This window comes from Seriola dumerili, unplaced genomic scaffold (assembly GCF_002260705.1).
Source record: "Seriola dumerili isolate Sdu_G_001 unplaced genomic scaffold, Sdu_1.0 BDQW01000068.1, whole genome shotgun sequence".
NCBI classification, from domain to species: Eukaryota; Metazoa; Chordata; class Actinopteri; order Carangiformes; family Carangidae; genus Seriola; species Seriola dumerili.
Genome location: NW_019174323.1, coordinates 8,273,805 through 8,299,207, shown reverse-complemented (window position 1 = coordinate 8,299,207; position 25,403 = coordinate 8,273,805). Strand labels below are relative to the sequence as shown.

Below are 25,403 nucleotides of genomic sequence, written 5' to 3'. Positions count from 1 at the left end.
ACCAAAAAGAAATAGTTTACATTAAGCTTTACAGATTTCTTTGAAGAGTACATAAAATGAATTGATATCAGGCTCTGCTTGATGATGGATCATTTAAAAAAAGTTTTAAGACTTTTCAAATTATCTACTACAGTGCGTTTTTTTTTTCTTTCATCTCCAGGGAATTACAGCCTCATGTTAAGAAATTCAAAAACTTTTCTTTTTTTTTTTTGTTTTTTTTGAAGAATGGTTTCTGAGCTGGCAAGATGGAAAGCAAAGAGGAAAGTACATTTCTCAGTTTCACAGCAAAAGTCAATTTTGCTCAAATCCAGCTAAACTAGAAGCCTCTTTTCGCAGCAGTGGGTCTTCTGGAGTCCTCCGCTGGCTTCAGCACTGCCTGGCACATTACTGGCACTGAGGGGTCGATGGCTTGGATGTTCCAGGGCCAGTAAAAATGTCACAACCTCGCTCTTTTTACATCCAACGCGAATCTTTGGCTAGACCGTGATGCTTCTTCTGTAGATTAAGGATTTTTACGGATTGCTTGCTTTTTTTTAAAGTGACAACAGCACCAATATAGCTTTGTTGTTATTCAGATAAGACATGATTAATAACCATTCTTAGCTCTCTATTCTGGCCTCATGTGCTTACAAACTGAAACAAATGATAGAGGCTTCATCAGATGTGTGTACATTGTTTGTTTTTATGGATATATCAGATATGCAATCGATCACCAAGATGGTTTACCAACAGAATAGAATCTATCGGAACATATAAATAGCCAAAACCCCTTTTTTTTTAATGATAGAGCTGTTTTTCATGTATCTACAAAAAGCATGAACATGTCTGATTATGGCATTAAGATTGGTCATGGAGTACAATCAAGCGCTTAATGGCCTCCAAGACAATCCTGTGTCAGGCAGTGCTTACAGCCAATGGAGGACTTAAAGATGCCCACTTCATGCGATATGTGGCTTTCACATTCAGCTCACTTACAGACTTATTATATGGCGCCAAGCTATGCGGTAGTATTTGGCTTTGCTGTCTATGGTGTCATTAGTATATGAATAACTCTGCAACTGTATTAGAAACTGTTTAAGATTTTTGGTTATATTCTAATGTTGCCAGCAAAACAGCTCTATCATGTTTGGCTATTGGGGTTAAAGAAGAAGAAAAAAAAAAAAACGTTTTACCCCTGGAGCAACTTTGCACATACTTAAAAGCTTTACTCAGTAAGATTTCTGGGTTTTTAGGACATTGCAACCGAACAGTGACATGAAAACATTTATAACAAAACGACTTCAAAAAGGCGAAGATAAGACAAATATAAATGGATAAAGATAAGGCTGGAGCCAAATGCCATTTACACATGGACACTGGCCATTGTAACTGTCACAAATGTTGTGAATTAGCTCCAAATGGCAAAGGAATCACTGAGAGTCAGTCATTAACAATGCCATTGTGGTGGGATCGCAGCTGGATGTAAAATACACATTTTAACATACTGTACAGAATAACTCTGCAGCACTGGGTAAGGTAAATGCAGTAATTGTAGTAGTTGTTCATCGACAGCTAAAAAGGCAACTTTTATAATTGCAAAATTTGATCCAGTAATCATAATAATCACCTCTTTTAGTGATAGTAGTCATTTTTACATTGCTCGTCTCCTTCAAGTGACCCTCATTCCCCAGAATGGAACAAAAAAGTCATGGAGTCTGGTCACCACTAAAGATTAGCTGTGCAATCTAATAGCTGAGTGGTTGCGACACTTGACTATGATTGTCTTTATGAATATTTCATGTATGACTGCTTGTACAATAAGCTTGCTGCAGCGGTGAATAAGCTAAGCAGTTTGTGTTCGTGTCATCTAATGTCAGCTGATGATTTATGTTTGCAGACGAGGAGACATCCTGAATCCCAGCCCGACACCTACACGATAAGTCTTCTGAGAGTCCGAGCGTCCAGGTGTCGGCGTGGCTCCGGAGCTCAGCACTCGTCTTCTGCTTCTCTGATGGGTGGAATCAAGCTGCTTGTGGATTTACACTGACTGACTTGGTTGACGGCGAGAGTATTCACAGGCTTGATCTGTATGGTCCTCAGGTGGGTATTCTCTTGCTCATCTGTAAACCATGTCTTTTCTGAGAAAGAGCCAAAATCATATAGAGACAAAGAGGAGGGACATGAGACAGTTAATGCTACATGGACATCAATTACAATTTCAGTGTCACCAGTTTGTTTGGTTTGTGTTTTAAGAGAACACAGAACATTGGGAGGACACTGTACATTTGAAAAGAAATTATTGTTTGAATTGATGGTGTAGAAAGAAATTCTGACATGATAAAAAAAAAAGCTCTGAGGTGGAGTTTTAATGGCAGGTAAGTATCATTCATTGTCCCATTGTCTCAGTTTTCACCTCTGTAATGTCACTCATCAAAATGTTTTTCATATATACCATACTGCCATGTAAGCATGCCGGTTTGTTGGGTCAGTAGACATGCAGGTCACCACTTAAACAACATCTGTTTTAATACTTCACTCTACTAAATTAGAAGCTAATACTTTTAACTTCACAATTCATACATGAGTTTTTTTTATTTTTTTTATCTTTTTGAGGGGCTTCAGGCTTTTTGGCTTGATGCAACTTTCTTTTGTTATAGAAGGAAATAGATAGTCTGGCATAGTATATCACTGGTGATTCATCCACTTGGCAATGTCCACGGTCATGCATTTTCATCGACATGACTTGAGGCTGTGGTGCTGCAGTGCATTAACGCATATGCCAGCAGACACAAGTTGCCAATAATAAAACATCAAACACGACTTGATACAGAATAAAGTAGAAGTAGCATCAAGCCATTCAGTTGCAATCACACAGTCAAACCTACAGTGAGAGGTACTGCATAGGTCATAACCATGCGCTCCTGATGCAGCCATTTGGGAACACCAAACTACTTGGCTTTCATTCAGAGGGCAAAATGTCAGCAAGGACATGACCGTGTTCAATGCATTACTTAACATCATGCATAATCATTCATAACCATACCTTGGCCCACTCTATTCATCCTTGTTGCACTTTGGAAAAAGAAAGTAGTAGACTAAATGTAAGCTAAATGGGAAATACTAATATGACCATTAATAACAGAAACTGCACAGTATGATGATCAGAGGCATAAAAACAGCAGATGCTCTCATTACATATGGATGTAGAGTAGGTTAATCAGTGGGGTGCGACCAAACAACTCAACAAAAAGTAAAGAAAAACAGAACATGTATCATGTCAGAAAATCTTTTAAGTGCCATTACTATTCATATCGCCACTGTAGTATGTATCAAGCAGCCATACTGTATCCATGCCTATTGCCAAAACAGTTGGAGGATGATGTCCATGTTTCAGATGTAATTCAGAACCCAAAGAGCAACATGCAGCTAACATACCAAATGTGTTATATAATGTAGTTTGATATTAGCACAAAACAAGAGGGCTCAGCAACTTCATGTCAAACATAAATGTATTTCTACAAAATATGCAATGTAAATGAATTTGTTTTTTCTAGCACAGATTACTAACCAGAGAAAGCCTGTAGTGTTCATTCAGCAGCTGTGAAAATGTAACATGTGCTCATTCATTATTTTAGAGAGAATATTTGAGTATAATATTTTCTCATAGAAACAATAGTATATTAGAAAGTACTTAGAGAACGCATACCTCTGCCAATTCTGCAAAATCCTCTAAATATGTTAATAACAGAACATGTTTATATAGTTGTAATTTAAATACACATGATGACAGACAGTAATGTTTATCAACTCAAACTTACATCCTGTCTGGGAATACTATGGCTCCTTGTACACTGTAATGAGTTATGGTAATTTCAATTCATCATGCTTTTGTATTGCCAACCATAGTTAACATAGCATGCTCCTGGATTGTGGTTGGATTCTCTTATTTTCTGGAGTTGTTCAGGGTAAGAGGTGACAGGTGTATTTGGGAATACTCATGAACTGCAAGCTGAGCACTGCTGTGTTGGAGTTGTCCCCAAAAATGAAACGGTTGCCTTTATATGACTGCATTCTGCAAAGATGAAGGCTCAGACTGTTCTTTGTGTGTTTGCAACTGCAACAGTTTGCAATTTCTAGCCCTCTTGGAGTCTCTGGTTCTGTTCTCACATAGGGTGCCACGTATTTTTGCTGGGGGATCTAGATTGGGTTATTAGAAGGAACTGCTCGCCCGATCTAAACTTGGATAGTGCTTTGTTATTGGACTTCTGTGCTGGACTGTCCATAGCAGAACACGTTTAAGCATTGGGTTGTAATTGGATGTGGTAACAGAACACCTTCGACCGAATCCAATCTTGAGGCACGAGAGTTGTTGATGCTTGCTTATTTGTCTCAGTGGATTCCTGAATGGACAGATAGGCATTGTTAGGCCAGAAGGACTGAAGCTTCTATAGTTGCAGGTGCACAGATACAGGTGTGGGAGGAATTTAGGGAGACTATATAGAGGGTCTCAGAGAGCTTCTGGTGAACCATTAGACAAGTAAGGGACTAGTCTCAGCAGGAGAGGAGAATAGCGTACCTTAACTGTGGCTATTGTTGTGCTGTGGAAGGAACACTTGGAAGAATTCACAAACCTACATGAAGCACTGGAGAAGGCAAACAAAAAACTCTGCTCTGAATATTGTTGAGGTGTCTTGGACACACCTGTTCAGTGCCACATTGCAGTCTTGGAAAATACTACATATATTTTGGTAAGGTGGCCTTGATAGATTGTCAAACCTCAGATTCAGTAGATGCAATGTGGATTCCATCCTGGTCATGAAACAACTGACAAGCTCTTTACTTTGGCAGGAATACTGGAGTGGCCCTGGGAGCTTACCTATCTAGGCTACATGTGTTGTGTAGACTTTGTAAGGTTCATGGCCGTTTCCCTTGTAGTGGCTTGCGGAGTTACTGATTATGAGATGCTCGGGCTCTTACTACAAGTGAGGGCTGTGGCAGTATTTTCAGTGATAGATCAAGCGTGATCTGCCAAACATGATTTTTTTTGGTTGTCATGGAAAGACTACATGTGCAGATGAGACAGTCTAGTTTGATGACTTATGGACAGAATCTGCCTTTGCAGATGATACAATTCTGTTTGCTCTATTGACCCCATGACCTTCAGCACATAGTGGGGCAGTTTGTAGCAGAATGTTTAAATGTGCACTTGCTCATTATCATTCTCTGATAAAATTGTAATCACTGGTAATCTAGCAAGTAAGAATAACCACGTTGTTAGGTAGCCAAACATTAACAAATATAAAATAACACTGAGATGTGACATTAACATGTGAAGACAATGTAATTATAATGGTGGTGTAGCTTTATTAATAACTGTAACATTTGCTGCTTGCAGATATCTTGACATAATTAATACCCCATATGAGTAAAATATAGCATTTAAATGATAATGGAAATCAACAGGCATTAAGATGACATGGTGTTCAGTATTTCATAGACATGACAAAATGTGAACTTTTAAGACATGTCATATAAAGTGCAGTTCAAGTACAATACGGTTCAGCTTTTATTCAAACAAGACAAACACAAGTTTCAACAGAGCAAAACTTGGAATGCTTTAAGATAGAGAGACCCGGTGATCATTATCACAGAGGTGAGAGTTGTTAACACAAGTATAAGTAAAACTACAGGGTTTGAAATGTCTGCCAATTCCTCCTCTCGGGACATATTCTGTTCTTATTATATATTGTGATTTGGCCCATATCAAACATATAAAAAATACCTCCCTTCACATTTTAACCAAGATAGCATCATCTCAAACTTGAAGAGTTTTAATCACTTGTTGGAGTTGGCCCTGTGTGTGCAGGTAAGAGCACCACAGTGAAAACAGCAATGAAAAATTTAAACAATGGTGAAGACGGTGAACCTAAAGTAAACTAAACCTAAGTATGATTTAAAGTAAATTCAATAAAACCAGGATAAGAACCAGGTCAGCAGTTCATTGGAAACTAACAGAATTCATCATTGCACTAGTCTACATGTATATTTGTCTCAAAGTGCATTATAAACAAAATTGATTCAGATATCTTGCTTTTAACTGCAGAGGGCTTTTGGATAGGTTTCTAACTATCAAAAATTTGTCCTATGGTGAAAATTGAGAAAAAGTCTGTTAAATCATGACAAATATTACCTCAGTACTCAAGAATAACTGCATTACTTAAAAGTGTACTGTAATTCTTGGCATAAAAAAATTTACAAGAACGGAAAATTCACAACCACAGTAACAACCAATGGATGGAAAGAAAGGAAAGACAGAAGCCCTTTGTGGTTTCTTACTTTGCCCTTTGCCATGGGATGGCCCCGCTCAGGGGGCAACTGTTCTGTATTGCATGTTGCTATTGAATGCAAACTAAGACATAAAAGTACCACATACATACACATTCAGACAAACATACACACATAGCCAGCCAGACATGTTACAGTCTGTCTGGACCCTGCAAAAGGACACACAGGACAACACTGTTGGCAGGCACTGTTCAAGGACATACAAAGTCAGAGAGCTTTAGAGGGGCACATACTTTTGTTTGTCTCGTGAGTCCCTGCTTTTGGTGCGGTTGGTGCGGTTGGTGGTTGGGATAGAGTGGACGGAGGAGCTCTTTTTGCTGGAGGAATGGGACGAATGGGAGGAGTGGGAGAGGCTGGTTCGAGACTGGCCGGCGTTGTGGTCAAACTGCATCAGGCAGAATATCAGGTCTGAGGGCACCAGCTCAAACGCATATGGTGGATTGGTTATGACATACCTAGAGGAGAGAGGGAACAGATGGGGGGGCCAGTTCTAAATATAGTTTAGGTAGAAGAGATTTTTTTGACAAAGCCTTATCTTTTTGTGGATCCCAGTTTTGAGCATATAATTTCAAGGACACATTTGGTCCGTACTCACCGTTTGGTACATTGGCTTTGTGTGTTTAGATGTGCGTCTCGTAACCGATAGATGCCAAAGCACAGCATGTTGTACGTTTTCAGGGCTTTACAAAACAGGTCACCATAACAACCCCCATCCTGAAAGAAAGAGACAAAAACACAGTGTAGTACACAGTCTGCATTTTAACAAAAGCAACGCTAAAAATAAATCATCATAATCATTTACATGGACTTAATATACCTCCAGCGTTAAAAATGAGTCCTGAACTGATCCCTGTTTGTCTGTTACAGATGATGATGGTGATAACCCTAAAGGCTCGGCTAATTTTGCAGTGCGATTAATTAATTTCAGTGGAATCGACCAGTGGGGCAAAACCAATCAGTGTGAAGCTTTGGTGAACTTTGACACATAAATTTCCATCATTGGCCAAAAGAAAGTTGTCTTCATAGTGCTGACCTTTAAGGGAATAATAGAGGGGTGGGGAGAGAGAGAAAGCTATCTCAGGTTATTAGTTGTGTTGTACCATCCAGTTTTATTTAATCCTCCTCTGTCTGAATATAAAGTGCTCCAAATGCGCATGTTTTTTTAGACAGTTATAGGACCTGAGTCAGTGTTCTTGGATAAACTGTGCTAAATTCTTTAGAGCTAATGATCTGCAATTTGTAAGATAGCTAGCTTGGCTTAGTTTTTTCCCTCATCGTCCACGTTCTACTCTGTGCTTTCATGGTGTTCTTGTCTTTGAAAGCTTAATTTTTTCTTCTGTTGACATAGAGCTAATGTGACTAAGCTGTAAAAGACATTCTTCCAGAAGCATTGTGACTTGTCTACATGCATTTTGGCAAATTCCAGTCAGGCTTTTTTTTTTTTTTTTAATCTTTCTCTAAGTAAGGCGCCTCTGTTCAATCTGGGGTCAATTTTCCTCTTGCAGCCACATTCAAGGTTGGCTACGGTCCCATGGACCTTAAACTTCTTAATAATATCAGCAGCTGTGGTCACAGGAACATTAAGTTGCTTGGAGATGATCTTATAGTCTTTACCTTGACCATGCTTGGGAAATATTTTCTTCCTTATCTCCTCAGACAATTCTTGTACACAATGATAGCAAACATTTTCTCCATTTCAATGGGCTGAATGACTGTTTATAAGATTGAAGATACCTGTGAGACTAACAGACAGACAATAGTCTGCTTGAAATATCACCCCTTCTAAGTATCAATAATTTTGGCCATTTTAGAAGATCTTTGTAGAATAAGCAAGAATTCAGCTCATTTCACACCTTCACTGTTTTATTCTGTGGCAGAGCAAAGGCATGTAGGTATGCATGACAAATGAGCTTTTTATTTCAACACTTTACGGAGCATTGCTTTATTGAAGTGCAAGGGCACCAACACACATTAATCATGTAAAATGATTTTGTTTTTACTCTTAATTATTGTAACTGAAAGCCTTCTAAGGCCATAAACTGCAGGACTGTAGAGTATGAAATGTAATAAATGCCAGGATTTTGTTCACTAAATGTATTTATCTGATGGTGATTCATTTGGATTAGTACTTTTATTTCATTGACACAGAACACAAAATCCTTGTTACTCATCTGAACTCTGTGTCACAGCTGTGATAACAGTCCCTGTTAATCTGAATCCTTTCAGTAAAGTCAGCTCCCACAATATAAGCAGACAAAGATATGCTCAGCCCTTGGGTGACAAGACCAGTCACTTACCCCGAGGTCAGCAAAGGGCCCGTCGTACAAGGCCAGCTGTGCCACGCGACACCTGTCCCTGTTCGCCAGGGTCTGTGGCGTGCTGTAGCCACCCCGTAACGCATTCTCCTCCGCCAGCAGCCCCTCCAGCTCCGGGGTCGCCCCGCCTGTTACCAGCGTCCGGATCAAGGTGAGGATATTATCATTGAAGTATGTCTGAAGGAATGAAGGTAGAGGGGGGTGAGTCCTTAAGCAAACGCCAGCAAAGTCACAACTGAACCTTCTCAAAGTGCCAGCCAGCCCGAATGGTGCTATCTAACTCTTCTCTGTCACATCACATTGCTCTCTACACTGAGTGAAAAGACAGGAGAATCCAATTACTGCAGGTTACTCTCACTCGCATCAGAGAGAAACACAGGAAGTCCGTGTACACATTTGTGCTGTCGTGCTGTCCAGGCAATTCCAACAGCTAAATAGCAGATTTAAAAAAATCAGCTTTACAAACTGCGTGTTAAGCCAGAAGATACACTTTCCTTAGTGTAGCTTTTAATTCAAACCCGTTTTTGCTTTGTTAATTTTAACAAGGGCAAATGTCTGCCCTTTTCTTTGCACTGCAGTCTCTTGTCTCCCCCTGCTTGTACAGCACAGTGACATCTCCCTCGGCTGCTGACAGCACTATTGACTAAGATGATGGATGAGGGCTGTCCATTAGGTAGCATTACCTTTGTCTACACTGGAGCGCACTTGAAGGCAGCTTTGCTCTAACCTCACTCAAACTGAAAGGCAGACAAATGAAGCCATCATACCTGGGACAAGTTCCAGTCATGTCATCTATTGTTTTAACGAGAGCAGAGTGCCCCTACATTTTTTGTGAGGGGACCAGAGGTATTCTGCTATCTGCCCTGATATCAAAAACACAACATTTCTTTGCATATTTCAGATCACTGACAGATATATGTCATCACACAAAAAACTCTATCATAATCTCTTTATATCTACAGATTAGTGCAAGCTAAATCAATTCTGACTTACAGCACTCATTAAGGAATCCAGCACACTGACTGCGAAGGCTGTCCCACAGGCAAAAGGCTGAGTGAGGTACAACTCTGTGTCCGGGTCGTCATCGTCATCTTGGTCCAGGAACTGAACATTTGAGTCATTCACTATGGGGGTAAACGTACATCTAATTAGTTATTCAAATTCTGCTTGTTTTGTTTTCTCCACACTAAAACCAGATCTCATGGAGTTATTGGTGGTTTGAAAAAGCATGGATTGTGTGCTTTGGCATACATCAGGCAAATACTTGACTGACGTGAAGAGGAGGACACAAAAGTACAGTGGTTATGCACAACAGTCAGTAGCTGCAGATATGGACTGTTTTAGAAATCTGTGTTCAACAAATTCTATTTCACTACTTAGTTCTGAATTTGGACAAAATTGTGGTTTTCTTTCAATCAGCTGAAGTAAAACTGTGTCTGGTATTTGTGTTTGGCCTTGTGACCAACTTGCCTCTGCCACATTCCATATCCAGGCCATTCATGCACAATCATGACACCATGCATATTGTCAAAGCTCCAGGCCTTGATTCAAAGTCTTCCTGAGGTCAATATCAGTAACACCAATATGCCATTGTTTGTCTTGTAAATCCAAGACAGAACTTCCAATTACTTGTTCTTGCATGTCAAAACAAATGAAAGTATCTCATTGCCCCAGAACCTTCTTTGAAGATGTCTTTGAGCACAAAAACACATGCAGTAGCTGGAAGAAAGTAATGATGTAAAATTTAGTTGGAGAACTGCTACTTCTGTGAGGACAGAAATAAATGTCAGTCATATCGACAGGGCTGAGATGAAAGAAGGGCCAGAGAATGTGATCCGACAGAAGATGCTATGAAAACAGCCACAAGGACTTCTGAGGGATCAAAGGCCTTGTAATTCTTAGAAAAATAAAAGGGAAAATTTTTGCTTTGAGAGAAGGGGCCAAAACAAGACAGGCAATTTCAACCAGAACCAAGGGTAAAATGTGCTCAAAGTGATGCTATGGGAATGGACTGAGCCTCTTGTGCAGCGAGAGAAATCAAAAGAAAGCTGATATGGAGGCAGCAGCAGTTACAACACTGCAGTACAGGACAGAGGCACTTCTTACCAAGCTCAGTTATCATTTGTATGCTGGTCCCACTGCTTTTATCCTGACTGAATGAAATCACAGGCAGTTTTTTGCCTGGCTTTGCTAATGGTGCTAGACAAGTGTTGAGGAAAAACAGTTACTGGAGCACATCAACAAGGGACAAAAAAAAAAAAACAAACATAAAAAAAAAAACTCAACTTTTAGTACGGTTAATCAAGTGTTGACAGCTTCTAATTGCAGAAATTGTGTTTTCAGATCTGTTTACAACTACTTAACTGAAAAAACATCCAACAGTAGAGCTAATGTATCAATCATCTGACACTAAATACAGAAGCAAACATACCTAGTTCTGTTATGATGGGAATATTTGCTCCAGTTGTGACAGAGGTCTGCCTTACTAATCCATGGACTGGGCTGTTTTCAGGAGAAGATCTATCCATCCCTGGTGGTGTGAAGCCTAAATGGATACACACATAACATGAAGCACACTCTATTAATGCAATATTCAATACTTCATCAGAGGCTACAAACAGGCACATCAGCAGAACTAATACACTGGGGCTATTTCATCCATTCCTGGCTACTGCTAAAGCATAAAGTTGCTGAGTGTGATGTTACCGTATTCTTGACAAGGTCCAATATTAGTCTATATATAATAAATGTGACACACTGCTCATTTTGTTTCCCTTAGACTGTGTGTGCATGGAGACGGAAACCTTTTACACACACACACACACACACAAAGAAAAGCATGTACAGTATGGAGCCATGAAATAGAAAATAAGTGACGCAAGATTGAATTCAGATTGACTTGACATTCCTTGCTTTCCTCAGACTGACAAGTAAGCACATTAAATCAGAGATGCTGTATGTATTATACATAGGCCGTGTTTTGACATCCATCACTTACTGCTGACTAAGGCAAATGCGAGGTCGTACACGTATTAGAGGAATAATGAAATTTGCAGGGATTTTTTTCTCTCTCTCTCCCCCTCCTCAGGTCAAAAGGTTTCTAAAAGCATTTCTCTCAATGTCAAAGAATGACCATTATTGAAGGCCATCTCGAGCTGACTGATTGCTTCACTCGCTGGTTTGAAAGCTGTAACGTGCAATATTCATAAATTATACATATTATATTATTCTTACAAAGCAGCCGCAGATATTGAAAAATAAAAAAAACGTGTAAGGCAGGTGAGGCTGTTGTGCCAGTTCTGTGCTTGTTGCCACCAATTAGGTTTGTGAAGAAAGCAGTTGTTACAGTAACCTGAGGAATAGTCAGTAGGGTTTAGTGTCAAATGCAGTGACACCAGGTCAGCCAGGCAGCACCCAGTGAGGGATATTCTCTGTGCCAGGGCCCTGTCCCTTACAGGCAGTGCAGTGAACTATGATAGGGCACTCCTTACCTTGGGAATTAGCCTGCAAGACCCCGATGCTGTCGTCAAACAGCATGGATTTGATGTTGAGTGACGCCAAGATGCATTCTTTGTCCTGCAGTGATGCGTCGTCAATATTGTTCTGATTGGCTGACAGAATGACACACATGTCGCAGAGGTTGATGTTGACAGCCCTCAGATCTGCCCGACTCAATGGTGTGCCCTTTGAGAGGGAGTGAAGGAGAGAATTTGTTATCTCACCTATGTGATACAAGAGGCAAATGAAAATGTGGCTAAATGTGATGCTTCAAGTGCCGTTCTCATCCGTGAGACCTATTCAACCCTCTGTCCTACAGGGCTGAGATAATAAAACAATATTTTGATTAAATATTGAAAAATCATTAAAGAACATTTGAATCATGTAAGGCCAAAGCATCATACAGGTGGGATGATGCACTTTAAAGGCTTATTGACTAAAACCGCTTTCTTTCCCTGATCTTAACCAAATGCTAAAACTTAGCTATGATAATGTTAATCGTGTCTTAGTCGCCAGGAGTGAATATTCTAGAGAACATACATGAAATACATGACATTTTCAAGATACATTCAGTATTAATATTTAGCACTGGCAGTGAATAGATTGCAGATACATACTACTTAAATATTTCCTCATTGCATTGATTAATAATAGCATTATGTTTCCCACAAAACACTTGTTAACGCAAATGAGTTGTATATGTATAGAATGAAGAGGCAGGGTTGCTCGTTGTGTCATACCTGTTACAGTCGTATAGAGAAATGAGTGATTTTGCTGTACTCACTGGCAGAATGGAAACTTTTGGAAAGTTGTGAAGAGTCTCCCACTCTCGCTTCAGATACTCAAGGGAGCCGACAAACACGATGTGCTTCAGCTCATGGTAGTGAAAGTTGCTCGCTCTCAGGGGCATGACAAAATTTCGGAGACCAATCAATGCCGATTTCACATCTCCAAAGATGCACACAACCACATGTCCGCTCAGAACAGTCATGGCTGCCTCGCTCCGGGTCTGACAGGGAGAGAGAGAACGAGGGATAAAAAAAAAAAAAGACAAAAAGATGTTTATGACTGAAATGTTGCATGAACTGGCTTTTTTTAAACAAAGGTTAATGCTTTCTCCTCTTGTACTTGCCTGCTCACCCAGTGAAATATATCATGCAGTTTATGACTGCACTAGACTATGAAAGTAATTTGAAAAATGGCATATGTATTAGTACAAGAAATGTTCTATGTACAGGGCCCCCATATACCAAATGACAAGTCAAACACCTCATTAGAGTGTTTAAGTGCCCTGTCAACCTCTGATGGTGCTTTGTGACATGACACATCTGTCACCGGGGAGAAGAGTGTCAGGGAAAAATGACGTGTGCCGCGTAAAGGAGCAGAACCCACCAAGATGACCTTCTCGATGTCTTTGGACGGGCACCAGTGAAACATCCCTGTGGAGTCGTATTTCTTTATATTCTCATCCATGCTCTCAATCTGCTCGTTCCCAGGGATGAGGAGTGGGTCATGTCTGATCAAACAAAAGACAAGAGGGAGGGCATGAAAGAATAGCATAAGACACTGTGACTGTAGATTAAATGACCTAGTTCTTTGCATTTGACTAATAAAGCTAAATTATGAAATGATAAACCTGAGAATATCATTCTCGAATTATAATATTAGGAGAAGCTTTTTTTTGTGTACAGCACCTTTCAAAACAAAATTACAAGGTGATTTGTCAGGCTAAAACCATATTCCAAGCTATAACAATTAGTAAGTAAAATCAGGCAATTAGAGGTTGGAAAATGAAATGTAATAATTGAAATAAATAAATTGAAATACTAATGAATAAATAATAAATAAAAAAAACTAATTAAAATTTTTTAATTGTGAAAAACATTCATTAATAGACCATCAAAATATTTAGGGATCTCCAAACAAATCACTCGTATTAGAAAAAAAGTAGCTTTTTCCCTTTTTCCTTCCTGTGCTCATTCCTGTCAGAGACCATCTGCAGAAATGCCAACAACACTGCCATGTCATCCAGCAGAGTGACATCAGCAGCGGCAGCCAGGCGGAAGGAGATGGCAGCAACACACTGCGCTGACTGGCATGAGCACGAAGATGCAATTACGCCCCCTTACTGCATACAGCTTCCGACGTAGTGTGCTGCACGGTAAAAGCTTTAACAGACCAGACTTTAAATATTTCAGCAATTTGCCCAATCATATTTGCTTTCCAAAGTGAAGTGTATTAATTTTTAAACACAGCATCAGAACTACATAAACTAATCTCACTGAGCGCAGTGGTGAGCTTCATCCTACCCAACATTGACCATTAAAGTGGTCTCCAGACATGAGTACCTGCGGTTGTATCATGCTTGCTCTGGTCAGAGCGATACAAGGTATATTAATGATATATTAAAATAATTTTCAATTTTCACCAAAAACATCATCTGACTTTCAAACTCTCCCATGTTCACCTTTCCTCCCTTTTGAACCCACCTCAAAAATAGAAACAAAAGGAAAAAATACAATGGAATATTAAATCAATTTGCAAACATAAAACTAAATATTTTTTTAATTAATCATATGCACATATGAAAAATGTAGAACAAAAATTCTCTATGTATAATATCTTCCTTCTAATAAATGACAATAATCCTCCTCCGAAATAATGCATCTAAAGTTCACACCCAACATCAGATGCTAGGGTTATTGTCTACAGACCATTTATCTTTAGAGATTTCACTTTTTTTCTCACATGCTGTATGCAAGGCTATTTTCTTGAGCCATGACACGTGAAGTATTTAAATTTACAAAGCTTTATTGTTCTGTGCCGGTTTAAAGTAGAACGACAGTCTGGTTGTTCTATTCTAACCAATTTAACGCATTTCCCATCTATCCATTTTCTAATCTGTCTATCATTGTTCAGAGGCTGTAGAATATCCCACCATGCATTATGAGAGAGGCTGAACAGGTCCAAAGTCTATCACGGGGCTAACACACATACTGCACAAAGACACACATTTACACCTAAAGGCAATTAGGGTTGGACAATATAGCTAAAATAAATATCACAATATTAATGAGAATATGTTTCCAATGTTGATATCACAATATGTTAAATGTATGCAAAATTAGGAATCGTGTTCATACCTTATCTATATTGAATTACTTTAATCTATCAATAAAACTTAACATTCTTATTTTGTTTCCAATTTTAACTTCAAATAACTTGTAATTAAACAGAGTTTTGCAAAACGAAACAAAAACTAAAAATTATCATATCATCAGGATTCCACTGATAGTCGATACATGATAATATATTATTATATATATAATGTATATATTACTTCCTGATTTGAAGGTTTCCAATTTACCTACACTGCATGTCTTTTAATTTTTGAGGAAAACCCACACAGACAAAAGGGGAACATTAAGACCAAATCGCCTCAACCAGCCTATGCAGTCAAACCAGCCACAGTGGTAACTACAGAGCTGTCTGCTGCCCAACACAATTCCCCTTGCACTAAATCAACTTTGTCAGATTCAGATCACAGCTGAAGATGTTATCTTCTGAAAACATGGACAGCATCCCTCTGTCTCTGTCTAAAACCTTTTAAATACTTCAAGTCTTCTCCCCATAAGAAGAGCATCTCTTTAATCCATGTGAGTACTTTAAAAGAATGCTACCTTAAGTAACACGTTAAGTATGCATGAAAGTGTCAGCTGAAACTACCATCCCTCTGGCTCCAAGAGACTGAAGCCAAAAAAGCCTGCCTTTGGGCTTATATACCCCTAGGCAAGACCTGGATGTCCTTTCAAGAATGGAAGTAGTTGGAGAAAGAGATGTCTTTCCTTCCACTTTCTACCTCTCAGACTCCAACCTGTCAAAGCAATTTTAATTTGAAAGGACATGGGTGTGCAAATTAAATTCCGTGGTTGAAGAATGTAAATATTATCTTAAAATAGAGAACGCAAGTGTACAATGCAGGAGCAGGAGTAAATGTCCCCTAATAAAAGTTCCAACACACTGAAACCTTAAATCCATGTCTTTTTTGTATGTTGTTCCAACAAATTTTCATGATCAATTATTTGTTTGATTAATCAGTTATACTATGATTAATCATCTATAAAATGTCAGAAAGTAGAAAAAAATGACCATTACATTTTCCCAGACCTCTGTAATCAAATTTCTCGTTTTATCTGACCAGCACTCCCAAACATATTCCACTTAGAATGATATAAAAACAACCAATCCTCACATTTGAAAAGCCTGAAACCAACAAATGTTTGATCAGGTCAAGTCAAGTCTATTTTTATTTGTATAGCGCCAATTCACAACATAAGTTATCTCAAGGCACTTTCCAAATACAGCAGATCTAGACCTTCTCTTTATAATATTATTTACAGAGACCCAACAATTCCCACCAAGAGCCAGCACTAGGCAACAGTGGCAAGGAAAAACTTCCTTTTAAGAGGCAGAAACCTCGAGCAGAACCGGACTCAGAGTGGGCGGCCATTTGCCTCGAACAAAATTAACACCTGATAAATCAGGTTGTTGATTAATTTCTTGTCAATAAACTAATGATTTGTCCGAGACAATCATCCTCCATAACTCTTGTTATATTATTGCATAGCCTCTGCTTGAGTCTGAAATGCAAGTTCTAATAAGACTGAAAGCATTTAGTGGTTTTACACCTCGACTAAATATTTCATCAGAAGTCGAATGTTTCACCACTCACTCAGTGGTGCCGCTGTCACTTCAGTTTGTCCTTGTGGAGATGACTGGTGAGGCAGAGCTCTGCCAGGATAGCTATCGCTCACTGTCAGCCATGACGGCCTGTCACTATCCTGCACTGCCAATTGCCTCAGCGGTGCTGTAGCAGACATGACGTGTATGTCACGACGCCGTCCGATGTGACCAAACGCGTTGTGACATCCCACAATTAGATGTGTCTTATGACCCATCAAGGAGCCTGTGGAAATGGTGTTAATTTCAGTGAGCTCGTCATTGCTAAGTTCCAGACAGGACGTGTTAGTTTGCTGATACATCTGGAAACAGGAGACAGTTCTGCCTCCACAGCTGATCGCTTCTTTCTTTTGTGCGGTTTGTTTCATTACACAGAGGTGTCTGTGAGTGTCACTTTAGTAGGCACACTTCTAAACATTCAAAATGATCAGCACCATAATTCCACTACTTCATTCGTAAGATGACACGTTTGACTAGACTTCACACGTCACGACCGCAAAACATAAGGCCAGGTGTCTTCTAGAGGCACGTAATGACAGCTGAGAAAGACATAAAGTAGACGCTAGACATGCATATTATGCAGATTTTCTATTTCAGCATCACTGCACTGGCTTACTGTAATGCAAGCAGTGAGGGCAGGCAAAGTCTTTGAAAATCCTTCCCCTCATGCAAACTGACAAAGACTTGATCTTCAAAACCCACAGCCAATCTGTTGATCATTACTTATTTACAAAGGCCTTGAGGCCGCAGGTCCTGTAAAAACACATTTGATATAGTATACAGCCAGATGTTTTTTTTCTCCGCTTGTTGCAATGAAGTATCCCTTAGGCTACCGCAGCGAATCCCTCTGCACCATGTAGGCTGCAGAGACACTGGGTGAAATAACACATCCACCTGTATCGTTCCATGCATTAGCATGGCAAGTAGATGGATTTGTTTGGTGGGATGATATTTAGCTGATGGCTATAGCATTGGGAATGCCTGGTTTTTATTCCCAAGAGTCTGGAAATCACCTGGAGCGATTCAACTTTGACACCACTTTGAACCAAATCAAACAAGGGCAAACGCCCACCTGAAAAAACAGAGGCCATAGATCAAAGGAAAATGCTAAATTATGCGTATAAACACTCCTTTTAGATATAATGCTAAGTCGTTTTTATAGCTACAGTACATTGTTGATCTGTATTGTATCTCAGTATTAAACAATATAGACATTTGTAGATTTAGTGCCAAATAAATAGCAACTAAATTAGCAATGGGAACATAATGTCATCTGTCAGTTTTAATTCAATTTGTCCTTTACAGTTCCACTCTGTATACGTCAGGCTGCAGGACTTCCTTGTTGCCTGCCTTCTTTATAACATGGCACTTAATGACAATGACTATTACTATTATCATCCTTCTAATGGCCTCTTGTTGAATAACAGTGTTATCGCCAGTCAAAATCAATAAGCGCAGTTTTAATTTTACAGGACAAGATAAAAGCAAGGTAGCATTTGAATTCGCCTTTCATTGTGATGATACATATCATCTGTGGCCTTACGTGCTGAAAAGAACTCAGAGGGATCCGACAATAGATGAATAGCCTTGGGCTATCTATCCTTTAGAGCCTCTCTGACTGCCTGGTGCTGTCATTAGTGCCAGGCCTGTTTAAAAGCTGTAGTCTGTGGGTGTCACATGAAACCTCGTGGCATAGAGCCCTCTGACATGTTTTCCATGAATACAGGAGCACAGAAAAGGTTCCTTAACATGTTTTCCATAATATATACTGTAGAGTTTGACTGAAACAGGACCATTGAGTCTGATATCAATATTTGACAGTTTTAAAAATCTGAAAAAGATGTATCAGCTATTATTTGTTTTTCATTATAAACATAATCATTTTCGAAAAGGGTCCACAGAGAATTATCACCAGTGTCAGACTGTGCAGTTACCTTCAACTCCATGTAGCATTTTTAGCCTCTTTGAACTCATTGTTTTGGTTTTATGGCCCACAACTTTAATTTCCTTTGTCTTGTCTCATCAACCTGATTTCCAACAGCAACAGTAGGAAGCTTTTTGCAGCTACAAAACGACTATAAGCTACACCAAATTGCAGACAGACAAAGTTAGCGACTAGCTGGTGATCACATTTAGCAGCTATAGATATTGTATGCTAATATTGCTCAGTGCTCAGTTTGTTAACACATTCATCTTCACTGTTTGATAAGGTGATATTATATCTGTGTTGTGTTGGTGGTACGCTGTGCTGCCTCCAAGTGGCCTGAAAATCAGGTCGAATTTAGCTATCAAAAGATTTTGACCAGAATATCTTCTCAGAGGGACGTGTTATGGTTGAATAGTAAACTTGTCAGTGCTCTCTGTTGAACACATTTTAACACTAGAAAGAAATCAATGTACAGCATACAAATTAAACACACAGATGCAACAGACATGTCACCAGAGATATCCTACCTCATAATCTTGGGTGAGGAGTTTGGAGAGTTCCTCATGCCTCCATTACGTTGCTTTTTTTTGGGCGATAGTGCCAACTGTTGGTCTTCTTCAACTGCAACAAAGGGTCACGGTATGAGGGAGGGAATCATCAGAGGACACGCAAAATCCACACATCAGTAACACCAAAAGAACAACAAAGCACAATTTGAGGAATACGGTCAGAGAGGGAGACAGAGTGGAAAGTGAGGTTGGGTGAACAAGATGGAGTGGACAGGACATTTCTACTCGTGTGCAACGCAAAACAGTCCAATGTTCGCATGATGACGACAGGATACATTAGCACATCATTTGCATGGTTGTGTATGAAGATGCAAACATGCAATTGTGCCATCATCAACCATCATGCCCATTACTAGTCTAATCTGCTAATCCAGAGAATTGCTGTAATTCACATGTTAGCAATTTTATGATTCAGATAATATAGTGCCACAAATACGTCAAAGGGAATAAGGATACTTTAATTTTTTATATCCCTAGTTAGAGCAAATTTCCTTAGACCTAGACTTGGAAAGCTTCTCTGTTGGCCACACTAATCACTCACAATCTCATTTAATTAAGGTAATAACCTATAAATATCAAGCATCCAACAACATAAATAAGGCTCCTTTTGTGCCAATACTGAATCCAGTCTAGATTGCTGGTCTTTCTTCATCTTGGGCGTGACGCCCTTGGCTCATATAATTAGGTTGGTCCTTGTGCCAGAGTGATTTATGTACAGCTGAGATGCCCCTTGGACATTGTCTTCATCACTACACAAAACTGCGCTGAGCTCTTCATAGGGAATGAATTACAAGTTTTACCCTCGAGTTAAGTAATCAGGCAAATATTTTCACGAGCTCATATAAGAGTCGAGGAAAACAACTCTGCTCTGTGGCCGTCACTGGTAAAATAAACACAAGCAGCGAGAAAAGTGTTTTCGGTAATCGCATTTTAACAGCCACCATTTATACTGGGAATAGCTTGTTACAGGTCATGACAAATTCACTTGAGTATCTTTAAATGATCATCAAGCTGTCGACAGGGTTTTTTTGTTTTATAACAAAGAATAGTCTCAAAGATCATGCTCCTCTGTAAATGAACACAGGGTTTCAGGCGCTGCTAGCATGTCTTAGAATGACACCATAATGGAAAATGTTGAAGTACAGGGGGGCTTCCAGTGGAGAGGGAAGCTGCAACACACTGGCCCTTCACATCTTGCTTGGCCTGTTCAATATTTAATGTTTCACAGCTGACAGCTGCACACACTGGGTCATTAGTAAGGAATGCTACACATGCAACCACTCCAGCCTGGCAAGCACATGCTTTGGTTGTGCTGTTGTTGAGTACAGGCCTGCCAAACATGTCGAGGGGAGGGGGAGGGGGAGGGGGGTGGTGGCGCGGTAGCCCTTACAGTGCCTGTGACTGAATGTGGCGTTATTGGAGTGACTGGGGTGGTATCTGTATTTCACTGGTAGGCTACGTGCCCGCTGGAGCCGGCTGGCCTCTTCTGCCACCCTTGGTCGCCGGCCCACCTGGCCCGGGTCCCTGGAGCCTATGAAACTCAGTCTCAGAGCGCAGGGCTCTGCGAGGGGCAACAGACTTCCCTTGCGGTTGTTTACCAATGGGACCGACACAGGAGCCACTCCGCTACAGGGCCCCCTACAGACCTCAGCTGAGTTGTGGTTCAGTTTAGCTGACTTGTATTGATAAGTTGATGACTGGATTAGGGGGCCATCATTTACTGCTAAATGAAGAGGAGTCAAAATTAGCAGCTGTACAATTCAAATGAATGGATTATTACCTATTTTAAAGGATCATTACACCCAAATCACAAACCCCTAGTGGTATCTAGCTATATTGATAGCTTTGGTTTTATGTGCTGAGGTTTTAAGATAGTCATCTGACATTTCATTTCATCATAATGGAGGTGAATTAAATCTAATTTGTGGTGCTCATGACAATGAAACATTAGATTTGAAAAATTCAGTTCTTCAGAAGAAACAGTCACTTTGAAAACAGTACAGAGTAACTTTTATAGATTATCAAGAGTAACTTGGACATTGTTTTGGAAGAGATATGTTGCTGTTAATTCTTTTTAAATCTTATTTTTTTGGAGCTGAGAGCATCAACTGTATTGGGTGGAGGCAGAAATCATAGAGACACACATTTCAAAACATGGGTGCATAAAACTGAAACAATGTCTAGATACCACGAGGGGGAAATAAGAAAAAGTTTGCATTGTCATTTGGGTGAAGTAGCCCATTAATTCTTCACGTTCACCACAAAATAGGATTTGATTTAAACTGACTTCAATAGGACCTGCAGTGCGTATGTTAATAAAACATCTTGTGACTCTTATCATAATTAAAGCACAATCACTGGTTTTGGGGGGTAATTCTTTCTGGCACAAGAATGCTAATAGCTGAATAATTAAAAAACCTCTTTTTTATTAAACACCACTTAACCACTTGGTATAGCCACCAATGAAATGTTGGATTTGACATTTACTTTGATATTTATAATAAACATTAATTAATAAATATGCTTTCAGGTGTTCCAGCGATTGTTATGCCACAAGAACAAGTAGGTGACAATGTGAATTAACAACCACTAGCTGCTGTTTGCAGTTTATGCCTGATGAGGGAGGAATGACTTCAGTATCCACTTGACTATGTGAAATATCAAAGCTTACAGCTCCACTGGTGTTATAATGGAGGTAAAACTGGTAAAGATAACATGATCAAATAGACAAAAGGAGGCAGAAGAACATGGTCCCCTTACTCCAAAAAATGGCTGGGAGCTAAAACTGGAGAATAGAGATGATTATTTCAACAGTCAGCTGTCTAGTAGATTATCCTTCCTGCTCCAGACCTCCACTATTCATCTGGCCCATGTCAAACATGCACAGCACTTCTCCAGGACAACACCATTGTGGCACATTTGCTGCCTATAACAAATCCTGTTAAAGTCGATGGCCCACAAGGTGCACACTCCTCTAATGGCTGGACGAGAACTGAGGAAATATTAGACCAGCTCTTAACTCTTAAATTATTTGATGCCTCCTGTCCGTTCTCTAAAAATAAATCTGTTACAATTTTTGCATATATTTTCATACGTATATTTACTTTAAATGTTTTAGTGTTTTATCTTGATTAAATTCTTCCACTCTCACAGTGAAGCAGCAGCACCATCTACTGCTGAGCTGTAACTGATACCCCAACACAAAACACACAGAAACAATTTCCTAATGCTTTGCACATAAAATATAATGATGGATGAAGATAGACTAGACAGAGCGATGAGCAGCAAACAGTGGAATACAGCGGGTTAGAGACAGTTCAAGTGGTGATAGCTGATACTGCACAAGTGGTGGGGTTAGAAACAAATGACAAAAGATAGAAGGGAATGCAAAACTTACTTGATTTGATATATCCATTATAGCTATTTTTAGCTGAGAATAATGCAGAGACAGATGAAAGGTTACAGGGAAGAAAAGGTTGTAATGAAAGCAAATTATAAATGACAACAAAGAACTGAAGGCTGAGGGATTTCTCTGTAAGGCACTTAAAAAAAAAAAAAAAAAAAAATAGGAGTGTGCCCTGAAGACAACATGGACAAAGCAATGAGAAATAAAACACGGGTCAGTTAGGAATATGATTTTCAGTAATGTGGTCAGTAAGCTTAAACAGTGGATCATTGTCTGTGTTTGTAGGTGGTCATCTGCTGACGAAGAGTCCCATTTGAGGCGTTAAAGGAAGCACTGATTTGGTGTTTTGCAAGACAGAAAATGTCTCAATTTCTAGGTTAAAACTGAGCTAAATGTGGTTCAAGTTGAGTTAGTTTTTTTACATCAAGGTTTAGGTCTGCACATAATTATTTTCATCAATGATAAATCTGCTGATTACTTTCTTCATTAATTCATTGTTATGTCTATAAAATGAGTTGATGTCTTTAAATAGCTTGTTTGTCCGATCATCTGCTTAAAACTCAAAAATGATTTACTATTATATAAGATAAATTATTACAGGAAATCATCTCAACTGAGAAGCTAGAACAAGGGAATAGTCGATACTTTTGCTTTAAAAATGATGTAAAAACAAATTGATTATCAAAATAATTTCAGATTCTGTCGACTGACTGATTGATCAAGGTTATATATAAATGACTATATTTCAACATGAAGCAGGTCCTTACTTCAGCACACACTGAAATATAGTCGTTAAAATGCTGTTTAACCTTGACGACTAAGAATTTAAACCAAATTTAGTCTGGTTTTAACCGGGATGTCTAGAGGTCTCTTGCTCACTAGGCCTGCATTAACATTTAGTCAGGAGGTATGTATTCACAAGACATACAATATGTGACAATACTGTATGTGTTCTTGTTTATGCATTATGTTTATTTTTCTCTTCCCAAAATCTGTTTCCCATTCCTCTGCACTGCCTGACACAACCTGCACGGACAAATTGGAACTTTGTGTGAGTCACTTTTTGGAGCTGTGAGTCCCACACATGCTCATTAGTACCTTATTTCAACCCCTTGCTTACAATAAAGGTCATGCATTGAGCTTAAGGCAGGACAGTGACAGCAATGTTCAAACAGGGACCTTGCTGGTCCTGGCATCTGTCGCCTGCAATCGGAGGGCGCGAACAGAGTCACAGGACTAACAGGCTAGCATCTGTCCCACAACGAGAGAGGAGGAGAGGGGCGGGGGCACACGGCTGCCTGGTGGTTAGGAACTGTCAGGCTGAGTTTCATGACAACCGGTAGCACTCCAAAAATGAAAATGCAAACATAATTTCCATGTCAGGCCGTATAAGGCCTCGCTCTGCGCGTCTCCCACACTGTGTCGACAGCAACTCCAGAGCTCGGCTCGAGCTTAGCTAGCCAGGCGATGCTCAGAGCACACAGCCCTGGAAGACATGTTGAGGGGTGGAAACGCCCAGAGATGTTCAACTATACACAGCATGGTCTTTGATCAAGAGACATTCACTAAAAGTCTATGACAGACTACAATGTTTCCAGCAAATTGTATTAACGCTCCGCAAACTCAGACACATTCTTCATGCCTTCTGCAATATATCAGTGAAACTTAACATGCCCTCTGGCTTTAAAGGGGAATCACACTTGAATTAAGAATTCATATGCAGCTCAACTCAGTTCAGCACAATTCAGTCAATTCCAATATGATCCAGGACTGTTCTATTGTCTTCTATTCCGCTTGCAATCCAATACGATCCAGCTCTATTCCACTGTTTTCTGTTAATCTTATTGTGCAATTCAATCAATATCATAAGACTAAAAACTCAAGAACCTGCAACCGAGAGCTTCTCCACTGGCAATGAAGGAATTTTACTTCCAGTGCTTGTTCAAGCTTTTGGTCTTAATTTAATAAAACCAGTACATTAACCTCAATATGCACTGCTATCCTCAGAAAATCCCCTCAGGTGTTCTTAATATCATCTTTTTTTCTTAAATTAATTGTCTGTGGCATTTACACATAAAATACCTCAAATCCTGTCCTGTCCACCCATTTCTGGAGGGTACAGTAGTGAAACATTTTGATTACATGGATCTTGTTTGGGTTATTCTTGAAAAGATGTAGTTACCCTATCCAGTGACATCATTATAGCATTTGACAGCAGCATTTGTGCACTCCTCTCAAAACAAATAATTTGAAGAAATGCATGCAAATCCTCCACCAGGATTTCCAAGTTTAAGTGTGCATCAAGAGATTTGTGGTGGGGATACACAGCTGTATTTTTTTTTTTTTTTTTTATGGCTTCAGTTTTAATTGCTTGCAAATATGTTGTAGAGGTCACTGGAGGGGGAAGCACACCATTTTTTCAGTAGAGAATTAGTTTTCACACGAAATTTGTATTTGTATTAATGATTGTTGACCTAATTCAGACTACAGGTCAATTAGAATTCACATTCTCTGATTAAACACCAGCAAAAACAGTAAACCAGCATGCTTTACAAGAGCTACAAGTCTCCTCCAGAAGTAGCAACAGAGGGGGAAGAGCACCAGCTGACTGAAAATCATAAAAC

At 39.5% G+C, this 25,403-nt stretch overlaps 1 protein-coding gene across 2 annotated transcripts in view; it reads right to left on the bottom strand.

Annotated features, from left to right (window-relative positions):
• Positions 1-246: 246 nt before the first annotated feature.
• LOC111219727 (calcium-activated potassium channel subunit alpha-1-like) overlaps positions 247-25,403 on the bottom strand; it is a 97,463-nt gene continuing 72,306 nt past the window's right edge. Inside the window, exons 20-30 of one of the 2 annotated variants that reach the window (XM_022742479.1) lie at positions 19,332-19,425; positions 13,530-13,653; positions 12,922-13,146; positions 12,131-12,323; positions 11,071-11,184; positions 9,633-9,763; positions 8,622-8,816; positions 6,920-7,038; positions 6,558-6,779; positions 3,023-3,051; positions 247-2,117 (exon numbers count right to left, since the gene is read on the bottom strand). In XM_022742479.1, the coding sequence (XP_022598200.1) occupies positions 1,966-2,117; positions 3,023-3,051; positions 6,558-6,779; positions 6,920-7,038; positions 8,622-8,816; positions 9,633-9,763; positions 11,071-11,184; positions 12,131-12,323; positions 12,922-13,146; positions 13,530-13,653; positions 19,332-19,425 (1,598 nt within the window). In that variant the 3' untranslated portion in view covers positions 247-1,965. Of the gene's footprint in view, positions 2,118-3,022; positions 3,052-5,337; positions 6,780-6,919; positions 7,039-8,621; positions 8,817-9,632; positions 9,764-11,070; positions 11,185-12,130; positions 12,324-12,921; positions 13,147-13,406; positions 13,654-19,331; positions 19,426-25,403 lie in introns of those variants that run through there. The other variant, XM_022742480.1, reaches the window with a different exon arrangement.